We start from the raw sequence: 15,514 nt of genomic DNA, 5'->3' as shown, positions 1-15,514 counted from the left end.
GGAGGAAAAATGGCAGAAATAATGGAAACATCTAAAAGAGAGCTAGAAAACAGATTTCTTATCGGATATTGTAATAATCTAATCAAAAGAGAAGATGAATTTGCACGTCACTCCATGTTTCAGATATATATATATACTAGAGTGAAGGGCTGTTATCCTTCTCATCGTGTTTTTATGTACATTTTCTAGTAAATAATTACTTGAGGTATAGAATTACATATTTATTTGGATACAAAATTAACGGTTATTTATTTTTTTTTCTTCACGCCTCTGGATATTTTTTTTCAGTAATACATTCACACAGTATATTGTTTACCATTTCCTAAAGTTGGAACCCATGGTTATACGCTCTGCAAGGTACACTATACACAGCATCTATAAACTTTCCCCTCTTTTATTTTGTTACCCATATTCCCAACAATATTAGTGGTCTCCTCATGAATTTCTTTTTTTCCCATTAGTTGCTTTGGTGTTAATATATCTCTAAATCTTGCTTTCTATGCTGTGCTGTGTTTGTGATGTGTCAGTCTCTCTTTTTGGTGTTCATTGTGAAATGGGAAGCCCCTTGTATTCTCAGTCTCTGTCTGAGACCACACAATGCAGAGTGTTCCTGCGGCACTCAGTGTACTGACACCTTTACTCTCCATGCACAGCGTTGTACTGTACACAATCTCCACAATACACTAAAAGACTCCTTATGCATACATATTGAACGAAATATGTGATGATTGGTAATTAACCTCTTTGGGCACTTTTTCTTCTTATCACTTCTCTATTACCCTTTACTACCCAAGGGAATTAAGGGATTTGGAAATGAGTAAAAGATCATTAGGATTATGGTGGTGTAAAATTATTGACTTCGCCGCATGTATTGTTGTACTTTTCCTTTTTTTGGCAATTTCAATGTATTTAAATGTGCAACCTGCTTCTGAAGATACTTTTGAGGAACCTTCCGATATGGCTGATGATCAAACTTATACTGAAGCTAAATTACTGAATAATAGCCCCATTATGGATGAACTTCGATATATCCCACACAGTACAGTGCACACATGGAAAGAGAGAAACTATCTCATTCTGTTTGGTATTCCATCTGTAGATGTTGATGGTTGGAGGAGACGCCGTTATCTGCAGCGGACTACATGCTGGCAGTTCCCCGGTGTTGCGACAAGATCAAATAACTTCACTGGGGCCATGTTGGTGTTGTATGTACTTGCACGGCACCCATCACATGGCTACAACTATTCTACTGCACTAGAGAAGGAAGCTGATGAGTATCATGATATCATTACACTGCCGATGAATGAAGGCCGTTCATCCACTAATAAGAGGATTGGTACACATGATAATTGGGGTATGGAAGCCGAAGTGGGTATGAGCAAGAAAACATATTATTGGTTTGAGACGGCACTAAAGTTATTCCCTCATGTAAACTTCATCTCAAAGGCTGATGATGATATATTCTTACGTGTGCCTCAGTTTCTTACAGATTTGCGTAGTTTACCACGAAATGGAATTTATTGGGGTGGTTTTTTTCCAGCAAAAATACGAAGAAATAATTCCATACTAAAGTATGAATTTGCATTGGGTCCCTGTTATACACTTTCTAGGAATTTAGTTGCGCATATCGTCTCTAATAAAGATATAAGGCGTTTAGTACAACTTCCATACACAGTGGATCGTGAGGCTGAGTTTATATCTAGACGCATGCAGCATGAAGATGTTATGGTTGGACTCGTGTTGAGAACCACCAGGTATGCGAGTGTTCACTATGTGATGGAGAAAAAGTGTTCATTTCATGATGTTCACCAGGGAATTCGTGTAAATAAGGTGAAGGAAAGCTCCATAATGATACATCGTGTGCGTGAAAAGGAGTATAAACAATTAATGGACCGATTTGGAAGTCACAACGGGTCTCAGCCAAGATATTTAAACCGTAATAGTAGACGTCGTTATTCATTTTCTTGTTTGTAGGCCTTTTAAAGGATATTTATTTTCTTCTTCTTATCCATTAATCTTCTATGCATTTATCCATTTTTGAATGGGTGTCCTTTGTGTTTTTAACTCTAGGGTCGTATGGGCTTCCCTTTGAATCATCTCTCTTTTTTTTTCTTTTGCTCTAGAGAATGGGTATGTATGTCAAATATGTGTGTGTGTGTGTGTGTTTGTTTTGCTTCTCATTCTTATGAGTACTTTTCTATACACTTTTATTTTTATTTTTTTCCTTTCCTCACCTATAAAAATGTTATCACTGTTTTTCCATAGATGAGACGTTTAAAAGTGAAACGGCCAGCGTTATTATCAACGCCCTCGTTTCTTATTTATTCTATTATTTTTCTTGTATTGCTTTTTTTGCTTGGGGTGATTATAATATCATCTTTCCTGCATTTCACCCTTGAGTTGCATTCGGAAGAGTATATTACACCATCTACACTTTCAAATACCACAATTGTCTTTTCGCCTATAAAACTTTCTCAGGGCGATGCGTTTCGATATATTCCACAGAGTACTGTACATACATGGACTCGGCGGAAATTCCTTATTGTGGTAAGCATCCCATCTGTGGATATTGAAATAAGGCGAAAACGCCGTCATCTGCAGCGGACTAGCTGTTGGAAGTATCGCGGTGTTGCTCGAAAGGAGAATAACTTCAATGGGGCCATGCTTGTGGTTTACCTTATTGGACGACATCCTTCACACGGTTTTAATTACTCTGAGGCATTAGCGAATGAAGCTGCCGAATGGCATGATGTTATTACACTTCCAATAAATGAAGGTATTATTAGTCCAAACAAAACTGTCGGTACTCAGGGTTTTTGTGGGGTTGAGGCACAGGTGGGTGTAAGTCGTAAACTTTTAATTTGGTTTGAATTTACCCTTCGTTTTTTCCGTAAAGTTCACTTTATTGCGAAAGGTGATGATGATATGTTTTTGCGTGTGCCTCAGTTCCTTACGGATCTTCGTACTTTACCACGTCGAGGTCTTTACTGGGGTGATCTTTGCCCAGCAAGACTACGTGAGGGGAATGTTACTTTAAAGTATCGTTTTGCATTGGGTTCTCTCTATACACTTGGTAGGGATGCTGTGAAGAGTATTATATCATATGAACCACTGCAGCGTTTGATAAGTCAACCATTCCGCAGTGAACGAGAGGCAGAGTATAGAGCGATGGAGCTGCACTCTGAAGATGCCATGGTTGGGCTTATATTGCAAAAGTCTGGTTATTATCGTCATGTTGTTTTTGTGAAGGAAATGGCGTGTTCTTTTCACGATATTTACAGTGGAGTTCGTATTGGTCCTATAGGGCGTAGCTCTATCATGATACATCACTTGCGGGAAAAGGACTACAGAGAACTTTTTGATTTGTTTAGAAACGATACTGGTAGTTACAGACGACGGAAATATGTCAATAAAAAGAACTTCAGACTTCTGTGTAAATGAGCAGTGATGACTGTGGATGACTCATGGTGGTATGAGTTTAAATACGGACTTGGACACAATGGAGATTGAAAGACTTCATGTGATAATAACTGCGGCTTACGTATTGAGATGGGAATCCCTTTTTTCTTTCTTCTGGGTAAATACGTTAGGTGGGTTCACTCTATATCCGCAGTGCTGTGATTTGGATTGGTGAGTTGCAGAGTGTCTCCCACTGGGGTGTTGTGCCTCATTAGTTTCCTTTTCCATTGAAAGGTAATAACAAATGTTTGTTTTCTTATTCATTTTTTTTTTTCGCATTTGTTGCTTCTGGTGGTAATATATCTCTTAATCTTACTTTCTGTGCTTGTGCTGTTTCTGTGTGCCAGTCTCTCTTTTTGGTGTTCACTGTGAAATGGGAAGCCCCTTGTATTCTCAGTCTCTGTCTGAGACCACACAATGCAGAGTGTTCCTGCGGCACTCAGTGTACTGACACCTTTACTCTCCATGCACAGCATTGTACTGTATACAATCTCCACAATACACTAAAAGACTCCTTATGCATATACATATTGAACGAAATATGTGATGATTGGTAATTGACCTCTTTGGGCATCTTTTCTTCTTATCACTGCTCTATTACCCTTTACTACCCAAGGGAATTAAGGGATTTGAAAATGAAGATTGGAAGTTCAATTGTGAATCAATGTTCACTCTTTATCTATATGGTATGTGTTGCAGTGCTTTTCATGATATGGTCACTTCCTACATCTTTAAGTGTACAACCGGTTTCTGAAAATACTTTTGAAGGTTCATCATCACTGCATTCTTTTACAGAGATTACTGTTCCCTTGCCTGAGAACACATCTTCCCTTGATGAGTCTCTGCCCTACATTCCACACAGTACAGTACAGACATGGAAGGAGAGGGACTACCTCATTGTGTTTGGCATCCCATCTGTGGACATTGATGGAAGGCGGAGACGCCGTTATCTGCAGCGGACTACGTGCTGGCAGTTCCCTGGTGTTGCACGGAGGGCGAATAACTTCACTGGGGCCATGTTGGTGTTGTATGTACTTGCACGGCACCCATCAAAGGGATATAAGTATTCTGAGTCACTACTGAAGGAAGTGGCAGAGTATCATGATATTATTACACTGCCTATAAATGAGGGACGGTCCAGTACTAACAAAACAATTGGTCGTAATGGTTACTGGGGTACTGAAGCTGAAGTGGGTATGGGTCGAAAAGTATTTATGTGGTTTGAGAAAGCACTAAAGTTATTCCCTCATGTAAGCTTTATTGCCAAGGGAGATGATGATATATTCTTACGTGTACCTCAGTTCCTTTATCAGTTAGAGATGCTTCCACGAAATGGAATGTATTGGGGAGCCATTTATGCGGCGAAGACTCGAGACTTTGATATTCCTATAAAGTATCGATTTGCGTTAGGGCCATGCTATACTCTTTCCCGTGATGCTGCAGTTCAATTAGTTTCTTATTTACCGGTAAAACGTTTGGTATATCTTCCCTATAGTGAGAAACGGCTTGCGGAGTATGCAGCCAATTATGTAAATTCGGAAGATATGATGGTGGGCTATATTCTTCGGAAAAGTAATTATCATAATAAATTAGTGTACTTTATGGAAAGACGATGTTCATTTCATGATGTACATGAAGGTGTGCGACCGGAACCGGTGAGAAGAACCTCTATGATGATTCATCATTTATGGGAGAGTGAGTATAAAGAGTTTATGGAAATGTTTGGAAATGACACCAATCCTTTACGGAGAATTTGGAAGAAAATTGCAAGAGGGCGTATTGAATTTTATTGTCGATGAATTATTTTTGGAAAACATGTTTTTTTTTTCCTGTTTTTTATTATTATTATTTATATTTGGAATTGATTGGTGTTTCGTTGAATTTCTTTTTTTTTTTTGTTTGTTTTTGATTTGTGCTGCATTATTAACAGTACTGTCCTTTCTTTTCTTGGAAGAAATAAAAAATAAAATGGTATAGGAAAAGATATATATATATACGGGAGGTAAATCTTCCCTTTATTTTTGGTTTTCATTTTTAATTCTGTTTTATTTTTTCTTTGTTTCTTTTTATTTTTCTTTTTGATTTTATTGATTAAATTTCATTTCATTCATTCCTTTCTATCTATACCTATCTATCTATATTTATATCTATCTATATATATATGGGTTTAGTGCATATACGAGGAATTTCGCATTTCCCCATTATCCCATCACTGTTGCCCTGCAGCCCGCATGACGGTGACAGCAGCCAATCCTCCCACGATAGCCGTTATGAATGTGAACGCCACTCGCCGATCCTCCACAGACAACAACTCCCTCAACCCCTCAACCGCAAACACAACAACAAACACCACCACCAATACAGTAGCCGCAGGAAGTTCCCCAACACCAAAGAAATCACTTCTTCCCGCTTCTGTTCGCACATGTCCGTATTGTCGACATCTTGGCTCCGCCGCACACATTACACGATGTGCACAGAGAGAAGTGAATTGCGGTTTCTGCGGGGCTCTCATGCCGGCGTCACAAATCAGTGCTCACAGAACTTACACATGTGAGGAGCGAAATACAATGGTTTCATGTGTTGGCTGCGGTGAGGTGGTATCACGTATAGATATGTATGAACATCTACGCAGTTCATGCAGTGGAAGTCAATTCCGATGTGAACAGTGTGAACAGCTGTTTCTCACACCAGCGGAGTTTGCCATGCATACCACCAGTATTGTAACAGGATGTCCATTAACAATTAAACCGCAGCAAGAGACAACGGTGTTAACAACCCCACCACCATTACTACCGCAACCACAGAAGGATGAAGAAGAAGAAGATAAAGAAGAAGAAAAGAAGAAGAAAAAGAAGAAGGATGAACATGAGAAGAGGGAGCGTGAAAAGAAAGAACATGAAAAGAGAGAACATGAGAAGAAGGAACAAGAGAAGAAGGAACAAGAGAATAAAAAACAACGAGAGAAGAAGAAAAAGGAAAAACCACAACTACATCCTTCAGCATCCGCCACCTCCGCAAGTATGAATGTGGATGTGAATGAATTATCAACAGTAGAAATAAAAAGAAGAGGAACAGGTGAATCCGCTACATCTATACATACACCAAATGGAACACATGCGACTATTGGAGTAATAGTCCCACCCACAGCAGATGTACACCCATCTAAAGAGGAGACATTGGTGGAGAAGGTTCACCGTATAGATAGTAAACATACCTTTTCACAGTCTAAAGAACAAATGGAAAACAGTACTAGTCGTAGACGCAGCAGTCAACCCTTTCCTATTCTTACAGAGGAGGATTGTCTTCCAAAGGCCGTTGGTCGTATCTCAGACAATCGTTCAGGATCACCATACAGACATCCTTCAAAGTTTATGCAGGCTCAACAGAAAACTGTATATAATCCAACAGCGGCATTTAAAGAGATGGAACGAAATGGATCTCATTATATACATACACCAATGAGAGAAAGAAGACCACAAACACAACAACAACAACAAGGAAGAAGAGAAGCACATTCAAGTGAACGCAGTCAAACAACTTCTTCACGTCTTATCTCTTCTATGCCAATGACTCACTTGCATAAACAAACACGTGATCTCATGAAGGAATTGCAGGAACGACGTGAGGCTATTCAAAACTCACGAAAGCGATATAATAACATTCTCTCTGCCTCAGCTCCACGCCTCGCCACTGCAGAACTACAAGCCAAACGAAATGAACAACATCAACAACAACAACATCAACAACAACAACAACATCAAGAAGAAGAGGGTTTGGGTTTTCACACTAGAGCTACACGCACGGCACATGATCCTGCACGAAATGGTCTTCTCACACGACACAAATCATGTCCACCCGTTCGTTATTTTTCCCCCAATCGATCACTCCCGTGTGAACCACAGAAAAAGAATCATTTAAATCATTCCAATAATGAGAAACTCGCTGATGGCTTTGGGGTTTTACTGACAGTAACAACACCGCAGGAGATAAAGGAAGGTGAAAATGATCGGTTCAACACAGCACAACGTCCATCTAGACAAGTATTGCGAAAAGCTTCTCCTTTACGTACTGCTGCTGGTGCTGTTGCTGTCGGTTCTGATAATAATCGGCGTTCTCGAAGCTGCAAAGGACAATCTGAAGTTCTTAATCGACCCTCCATGTCATTTAATGAGTTAAAGGCAGAAAGAGAACGTCTTGGTTTAATGCGTAAGAAGACACAAGAGAAGAAATTACATACATGTCCTCACACATCTGCTAATCCTCATATTGATAATCCTCCTCACAAACACTGCAATGGTCAAAATAGTCAAAATGGGGTGAGTACAAATGCGGCTACTCTTTCTACTGTTCACGAGAAACGGTTAATGTCATCCTCACAGCCAGCAGAACCAGTCATAGCAAGAAGAAAAGGAACAACAAATATCTCACTTTGAGAAGTGGATGGGAAATCTACAAAAAAAAAAAATGAATGTATTAATGAATACGTAGACTTAACTACTAAACATCAGGGCTTTTTGTTATTTCTAATGAATTACCCTGGTGTAGCTTTTTTTCTTTTTTTTTCTTTTTTTTTTAAATAAGCACTGTATTGGTTTCAAAGTATGTCCTTTTTATACATAGCAATGTGAAAAAAAAAAGAATAAAATAGAATAAAAGAAGAAGAGCAGTGAAGTTTGACGTAAACTGCACTCCTCCTAAACAGAAAAGGAAACAACAAAAAAAGAAAAGAAAAGACAATCTTGTTTTTCGTGCTCTTCTTTTTCTTCTCTATTTTCTGTGATGATTTGATCGTAAATCACATCTTCTCCCCGTATAGGAACATAACGGTGGGGCGACAGGACATGTGTGGTATATATCTATCTATCTATATATATAGATAAGAGTACACATATAATCAGGCAAACACATGCACAGACACATACAGAGAGAAAGGGAAGGAGAGATAGAGAGAGAGAGAGTGGTCTATAGCTATATATATATATATATATATATATATATATATGAGTGAAAAAAAGGGGAAAGGTGTATAAATGAATAGAGATTTGGAAGTTAAGAAAAAACAATAATGAACGAATGGAAAGTTTAACGTAAAGAGATGTATATGCGCAAAACCGAACGAATGTTAAAAATAGATACGTACAGAGGATATGTGAGAATATATATATATATCCCTTTTTATTTCTGTTTCCTATTCCTCCATGTATTTCTGTATGTGTTTTTTTTTCGGTGGGGGACACTCAAAGTTACCTATTATCACTATTATCTTGAATAATGATTGTTGTTATTTTTCCTTTTCGATTTATTTTTGCTCTGTTTACTAGTTGCTTGAGTATATTTGCCATTTTTCTTTTCATATGTGAAGAGAGAGGGAGAGATAGGGGTCTATGTCTTTCTTTGAGTCTTAGTGCATATATATATATGGGTGTCTGTGGATATATTTTTATATGTAGGTGGAAGGTATGGCGTATATTTAAATGCAAATCTGCGTTTCTTTGTAGAGAAGTTGATGCTTTTTTGTTTGTTGTTTGTTCGTTCTCTGTTCACTCTTTCCTTATAGTATTAATGGTGTGTTCTATTGTTCTTTCCTTTTTGTTGTTGTTGTAGTGGCTCTATGCAAAGTAGAAGGGAGAGAATGAGAAAAAAAAGAATTTCGTATATAAACGTATATACTGGCCTCTCTTTCTCTTTCTTTCTCTTTTTTCTCTTGTTATGAGTGTATGGCTTGAGTGTGTATTTATGGATGCATATGAATGGAGGAATTAAATGCAAAGGGCGTTGTTGTTTTTTCTGTTTCTATCTATCTATATAAATAAGTAAATAATATAAATATATATATATTTATATATATGTAGGGCGGAAGATCGAGGTGTAAGAGAGAGAGAGACATGTTGAAGAAACGGAAAAAAACATGTTGAAATGTTCTCAAGAAGAGAAAAAAAGGTAAAGAAGAAGTAAAGGGGATGGAAAGAAACAATGAAAAAGAAATTGCACGTAAAATGATTTCAAACAAGAAGGGAGATAAAAGAAGTAAAGAGAAGTGAAAATAAGATGGAAAGTAAGAGGGAAAAAAAAAGAAAAAAGGAGAGAGAGAGAGAGAAAGGGAGAAAGAGAAAGAAGAATGCGTATGAGAGAGCGGATAGAAGAAAAGAGAGTTGTTTAGTGAATTTGTTGGAAGGTTTGACGATTCCAATATATAGATATTGTAATGGAATCCCATCATATATTTATTGAGAGAAAGAGAAATTAAAGAAAAGAAAAGAAAAAAGAAATTCTAAAAAGAAGAAAAAAAAAAAAAAGACAACAACAATAAATAATGAATAATGAATAATAAGTTGGGGTATATCTTTAACGTGTGCCCTAGTGTGAACTGTTTGTTTATATTCTGATCCGTATATTGTCTTTTTTTTTTCTTTCTTTCTTTCTGAATATCTTTACACCTTTTTTCTTTTCTTTATTTCTTGCATATACTGAACGATGTCTTTGCTGGGAAGAAAAAAGAAAAGAAACCGATTTTTTTTTTTCTTTTTTCTCTCACTCTTCTTTTTTTTTTCTTAATTTTTTTAAAACATCATTTTTATTTATTTATTTATTCTTAATTTCATTCGATGTTCTTGTGTCTGCTCATTTTTTTTTTATCTTTTACTGTTCTTATTATTATTATTATTCATCCTCTTCTTCATACTGTTGATGTTGTTCTTCTTCTTATTGTTATTCTTTAATGTTGGCGTTATCTACAGTTTCTTATTATTTCCTTATTTCTATTTCTTTCTTTCTTTCTTCTTTGTTGTGTTGTTGTTTGTGTGGACATTTTTTTTTCATTTTTTTATTTTTTTTGAGGTTTCGTGAAACTGCTTGTGAGACCATTCACAATTATTGAAGGTGGCTAAGAGGACACACTGTGGGAGTTGAGTAAATATAAATATAAATATATATATATATTAGCAGAAGAAGAAAAAGAATAGTGAGTGAGAGGAGAGTACAGGTAGGAGAAATAGGGAATTACACACACAAACACAGTTTTAGAAGTAGGGAAAGAAGAGTCACGATACGTATAATAATAGACGTATACACACAGTACTCCCAGCCACATACTCACAAACTCACAAACACAAACACAATTTCAACAACAAACAAACAAACAAAAAAAAAAAAACAGTAATAACAACAACAACAAGAACAAAAACAAAAGCAAAGAACAAGTATAAAAAAGAAAAAAGAAGAAGAAGGTGATACAACTATAGTTCACATTCACAAGTATACACATACGCATACACACTTTCACATATATTATCTATCTATTGATCTACCTGATTGTGTATATATATATACATACATAGGTAGATCCGTGGATTATTAGAGAAGATGGGCCGACGATCACGTCCGTCTCCTGCACATTCCCCATCGCCGTCCACATCGCCCTTCGCACACAATAACAACAACAACAACAACAATTACAATTACCATTACAACAATAACAATCACCACCACAACAACAATGGCGGTGGAGAAGAGGAGATCCTCCCGCCCGCCTCTCAACAGGATGAACACCGTCAGCATCACGCCTACAAGTCGCTTCCCAAATCCACCCGCCAGCGGCTTGTCGCCTCCGACGCGTCTCTCCTCGCCCGCACCGTCCACCTGCGCTTTCTGCCCACATCGATGCGGCAGGGCGATCTCGCGGCGCTCTGCGGGGAGTGCGGCGTCTACACACGTGTGCGGCTCTGCGGCTCAGCGGCCGGCGGTGCGCAGCATTGGGTGTACGGCTTCGTCGAGTTTGCGGACCGGCGGGGGGCGGCGGCGATGTTGCGGCGCAGCGGGGCGGAACTCCCGAACGGCGCCGGCCGCCCGCCGCTGCGGCTGAAGTGCACCGCCGCCAAACAGGCGATCGTCGACCGCGTCTTCCACGACGCCGACGAGGCCGCGGGGATCGCGTGTATTTTCGGCACCGGCAGCTTCGCCCACCGCACACTGAAGGAGGCCGTCGACAGTTATCACAACTTGAAGCGAAAAGAAGGCGCCGCGCGGAGTAACAGCAGCGGAAGTAATCACAACAACCACAATAACCACAACCACAGTAGTAGCAACCGCAGCAACAGTAATAGTAATAATAATAATAATAATAATAATAGGAGTGGTAGTAGTGGGAATAATGGAAATGGGAATAATGGGAATGGGAAGTATCATATTCCAGCACCGCGGCATTTGGTGGAGAAACAGAATGAAATGCGTGCGCTTCATGAGTTGCTCCCAAAGCAACAGGAACCACACAGAGGAGAGGATGAACAAGAAGCAGAAGGACCACAACAACAGCAACAACATAATCATTATTCTTATAATCACTCATATTATTATCAAGAACAGGCATCCTTATCACCATCTTTACCATTACCACACTTACAACAACAACAACAGCAACAACAACAACAACATTATATGGGATATCATTCCATTTCTGGTTCAAACTCAGATGATGAGTCGGCAGGTATTACACCAGTCTTACATGTATCCGGAACCAACAACAATCCTCCTCTCACCAATGAAGGCACATGTAATAATATTACCCCAATATTCTTCAATCAATCCTCATCGCAAACCCACGTGGTGGGAAATTGTAATCGTGAATCCTATAATGATGATATACTCTCATTACAAGATGAACATATCCCAACACCAATAAAACTTTCATATACGGCTCTCTCTGTTGGGGTTAATGGCTATTCTCTCTCACCGTCATCATCGTCCTCTACGACTGCTGCTGCTGTTACTACTACTGCTGCTGGTGCTGGTGCTGTGGGAACAGTCTCGCAGATGTATCTTCTTGATCGTGCAAAGGCATTAGTGTTGACTGTAATGCGATGTGCACAACGATATATTACGACTGGTGAACAATTTTACGACGCCATTGGAGCTCTTCGAAGGATTCTCACCGTTGTGGATCCCCAAGTGGATAAAATGGGTTATGTATTAGAAGCTACCTCCGTAACGCAAATAGAAGAAATGGTGCAGAAGCAGCAATTGATACAACTTCGTCTTGTTACGCATCTTCTTACCTTTATGTTATATGCCTGTAAAGGAAATATAGAGGAGGCTCTTTCATCTATTCACAATGTAGTTACGTATTGTAATATGATACCTTGTACACATTTGCAGCGACCCAATCTATCCTCTTCCTCCTCCAAGTTACCTCCATCTCCTTTATTAACATCCTCTTATATGCTCAGAGTAAAAGAACAAGGAAACCATCAACCTCATCAACCTTATCATAATAATAATAATAAGGTGAATGATACTCTGATGGTAGAGAGAGCAACGATGGTATCTGTAGAAGGAAATGCGGTAGAGGAGTTACACTATACACAAGAGACTGCAATGATGGAAGGAAGTCGACAGGATGAGGAAATGATATGTACAGTGAATCCACTCTGTCAAGGATTTGATTTCCTTAGTGTGGTCAACATGAATGAAGAAGATGAACAGGAGGCCGCTGTATTTAATGCCGCAATGGGAGTTCTACCAACAGACGATCAAGAAGAGGACGCTAACGATAATGTACAAAACCTGAAAGAAGAATTACAACAACAACAACTACTACACGAATGTGTATATCACTGCAATGTACAGCTTCACACTTATGTATTGAATGTACTCTTGACGATTGGTTTAACGATGGAGACCACACATCCAGTGGTGGCCCGTTGTGTATATGTTCTTATTGCCCGAAGAGCTAAAGAAGTCTTTGGTGTTGTTCTTCAGCAATTAGAGGAAATGTTAATGGAGGGCGGTGTGCATCATCTACGCGAGATTCTTTTCCCGCAGTTGTTAAATGACAGTGAATTCCTCACAGACTTTTTTCAGAGTTTTGATGTGCAGACGGCGGCGGTGGGGGATCATCACTTCTGGAGAATGTTGCCGCCTCTTCACATGATTCAGGTCTTTCAATCACCAGAAATGTAATATTGTTTGTTTGTGTGTGTTTGTGTGTGAAGGGGCCAATGCCTTTTTCTTTGTTTTTTGTTGTTTTATTGTTGTTTGTTTACAATAAAGAAAGAGGAAAAGAAAAGAAAAATGAGAAGGAATCAAAAAAGAGAAAAAGAAAGAGAGAGAAGCGTACATTTTTTTTGTTTTTTTTTTTGTTTTTATCATCATTGCACAAAAAGTGCATCACAGCTACAACAACAACAATCAAAGCAATCAAATAATAATAATAATAATAACAAAAAAAAAATCAAAATGAAGAAACCAAAAGAGAGAAAAAGAAAAAAGAAAAGTAAATAAGATTGAAAAGAGGAAAAGAAAGGAAGGAAAAAAAAAAAAAACAAAAGAAAAAATGAAAATGATTCCAATGACTTGTTTAAAGTAGTACGCTTCTCCGTATGTGTGTTAATACCTTTTTTATTTATATTGTTGTTCTTCTTTTTATTATGAAGGGGGGTTTCATTACCTCACAAATGGATTTCTCTCTCTTCTTTTTCTTTACATTGTGTTGGAAGGTCTTCAGCCTCCTTTTTTTCTTTCTTCGTTTTTTTGTTTTTTTGTTTGTTTGTTTATTACTGTTTCTTTGCTCTTATCACTGCGAATTTTTGATCCACATTCAGTGTTTTTTTTTTTGCTTGTTTTTATTCGAACGTTGATGAAATGATATATATACATATATATATGTTATCCAATTCTTTCTTTGTTTGATGTTTCGTTCACATATATTTCCTTCACATTTCAAAGCAACAGATCTATTGATCGGTCTATACATATATATATATATATATATATATATATGTATGGATTTATTTAGTCTTTACTTTGCGTGATTTTTTTGACTTTATATATAGCATTATCCCTCTTATTATGATTAGTATTATTATTATTATTATTATTATTATTATTATTATATATACATCAATTATGGATTTTCTCTCTTTTTTTGTGTTTGTTTAAATGATATCAACATGGAGAGAAAAGCGAAAGCATATATGTGTGTGGATATCTATCATGTAGTAAGTAGTGTAATAATGAGGATGGCCTCCTGTGGAAGAGGCGTAGAATTCTATTAATGTAATGGAATGATAAGTAGAAGAAAAAAAGAGAGAAAAGAAGAAAAAAAAAAAAGAGGAAAAAAGGTGTAAAGTTTGGGGTTTGTTCATTCATGGGAATAAAAAAATATGGGGTTTTGGATTAGTAGAAAGAAGAAGAAGAGGAGGTTTTCTTTTCTTCTTTAGTACTAATATTATTATTTAATTTTATTTTTCTTCTTGGGATGGGGAGGGAATTGGGTGGCGATATATATATAAGAAATTGGTTTGGTTTGTTTTCTTTTTCTTTTGATGGGATAATAGTAAACATTGAAAATAGGCAGCAGGAAAGAAGAAAATAAGAAAAGAAATGTATAGAGTTTGATTGGAAAAAAAAAGAATAGCAAAGTGAAATAAATACACATATATATATATATATATATATATATACTTACATATATACAGTCTCTCTATCTATCTATCTATCTTTTATGGGTATGTGTATAGTGATTAGGGAAATGAATGAAAAGTTATGTTTGCTCTAATTTTAAAGAGAGGAAAAGAATACTAAATAATAATAATAATAATAATAATAATAATAATAATAATACCAAGTTGAGTATTTCAACAGGTACTTCTTCTCTTTATTATTATTATTATTATTATTATTTTTCTTATAGAGTTGTTGATGATAATGATATATAGTGGGGGGAAAGACTGTAGTAGTTCTTAAGCAGTTTTTTTTTTTATCTTATGTGTTGGATTTGCTTATTTGTATTTCTATGTATGGATTTCTGTATAAAGAAAAAGAAGAAAAAGAACCCCCACGAGAGGTATTTCATTACAACTACTTTGTGTATGTTAGAAATTAGGAAAGAAAAGAAAAAGAAAAACTATAGTAGGGATGGTAGTAGTAATAATATTAATAATAGTAGTATTGATAGTAGAAGAGAAAGAGAGAGAGAGAGAGAGTAGAAACTTTGTTTGTTTGTTTGTTTATTCCGTTCGTATTGAATATCTTTCTTTCTTTGTTTTTGTTTTTTTTTTTT

At 37.1% G+C, this 15,514-nt stretch overlaps 5 protein-coding genes across 5 annotated transcripts; all 5 read left to right on the top strand.

Annotated features, from left to right (window-relative positions):
• Window positions 1-813: 813 nt before the first annotated feature.
• On the top strand, window positions 814-1,974 carry TM35_000411930 (putative UDP-Gal or UDP-GlcNAc-dependent glycosyltransferase; the record flags this gene model as incomplete). The annotated part of the gene is made up of 1 exon (XM_029029901.1): window positions 814-1,974. The coding sequence occupies one exon, from the start codon at window positions 814-816 to the stop codon at window positions 1,972-1,974; it is 1,161 nt and encodes a 386-aa protein (XP_028878889.1).
• A 291-nt stretch (window positions 1,975-2,265) lies between these two features.
• On the top strand, window positions 2,266-3,441 carry TM35_000411920 (UDP-Gal or UDP-GlcNAc-dependent glycosyltransferase; the record flags this gene model as incomplete). The annotated part of the gene is made up of 1 exon (XM_029029900.1): window positions 2,266-3,441. One exon carries the CDS (start codon window positions 2,266-2,268, stop codon window positions 3,439-3,441), a length of 1,176 nt encoding a protein of 391 aa, XP_028878888.1.
• A 653-nt stretch (window positions 3,442-4,094) lies between these two features.
• On the top strand, window positions 4,095-5,258 carry TM35_000411910 (putative UDP-Gal or UDP-GlcNAc-dependent glycosyltransferase; the record flags this gene model as incomplete). The annotated part of the gene is made up of 1 exon (XM_029029899.1): window positions 4,095-5,258. One exon carries the CDS (start codon window positions 4,095-4,097, stop codon window positions 5,256-5,258), a length of 1,164 nt encoding a protein of 387 aa, XP_028878887.1.
• A 711-nt stretch (window positions 5,259-5,969) lies between these two features.
• Window positions 5,970-7,892, top strand: TM35_000411900 (uncharacterized protein; the record flags this gene model as incomplete). Its single annotated transcript, XM_029029898.1, has 1 exon — window positions 5,970-7,892. One exon carries the CDS (start codon window positions 5,970-5,972, stop codon window positions 7,890-7,892), a length of 1,923 nt encoding a protein of 640 aa, XP_028878886.1.
• Window positions 7,893-10,821: 2,929 nt separating this feature from the next.
• Window positions 10,822-13,413, top strand: TM35_000411890 (RNA-binding protein; the record flags this gene model as incomplete). The annotated part of the gene is made up of 1 exon (XM_029029897.1): window positions 10,822-13,413. The coding sequence occupies one exon, from the start codon at window positions 10,822-10,824 to the stop codon at window positions 13,411-13,413; it is 2,592 nt and encodes an 863-aa protein (XP_028878885.1).
• Between the last annotated feature and the right edge of the window lie 2,101 nt (window positions 13,414-15,514).

This window comes from Trypanosoma theileri, assembly GCF_002087225.1.
Source record: "Trypanosoma theileri isolate Edinburgh chromosome Unknown TM35_Tth_41_V1, whole genome shotgun sequence".
NCBI classification, from domain to species: Eukaryota; Euglenozoa; class Kinetoplastea; order Trypanosomatida; family Trypanosomatidae; genus Trypanosoma; species Trypanosoma theileri.
Note: the sequence above shows the minus strand (reverse complement) of the source record. Positions and strands in the feature narration are given on the sequence as shown.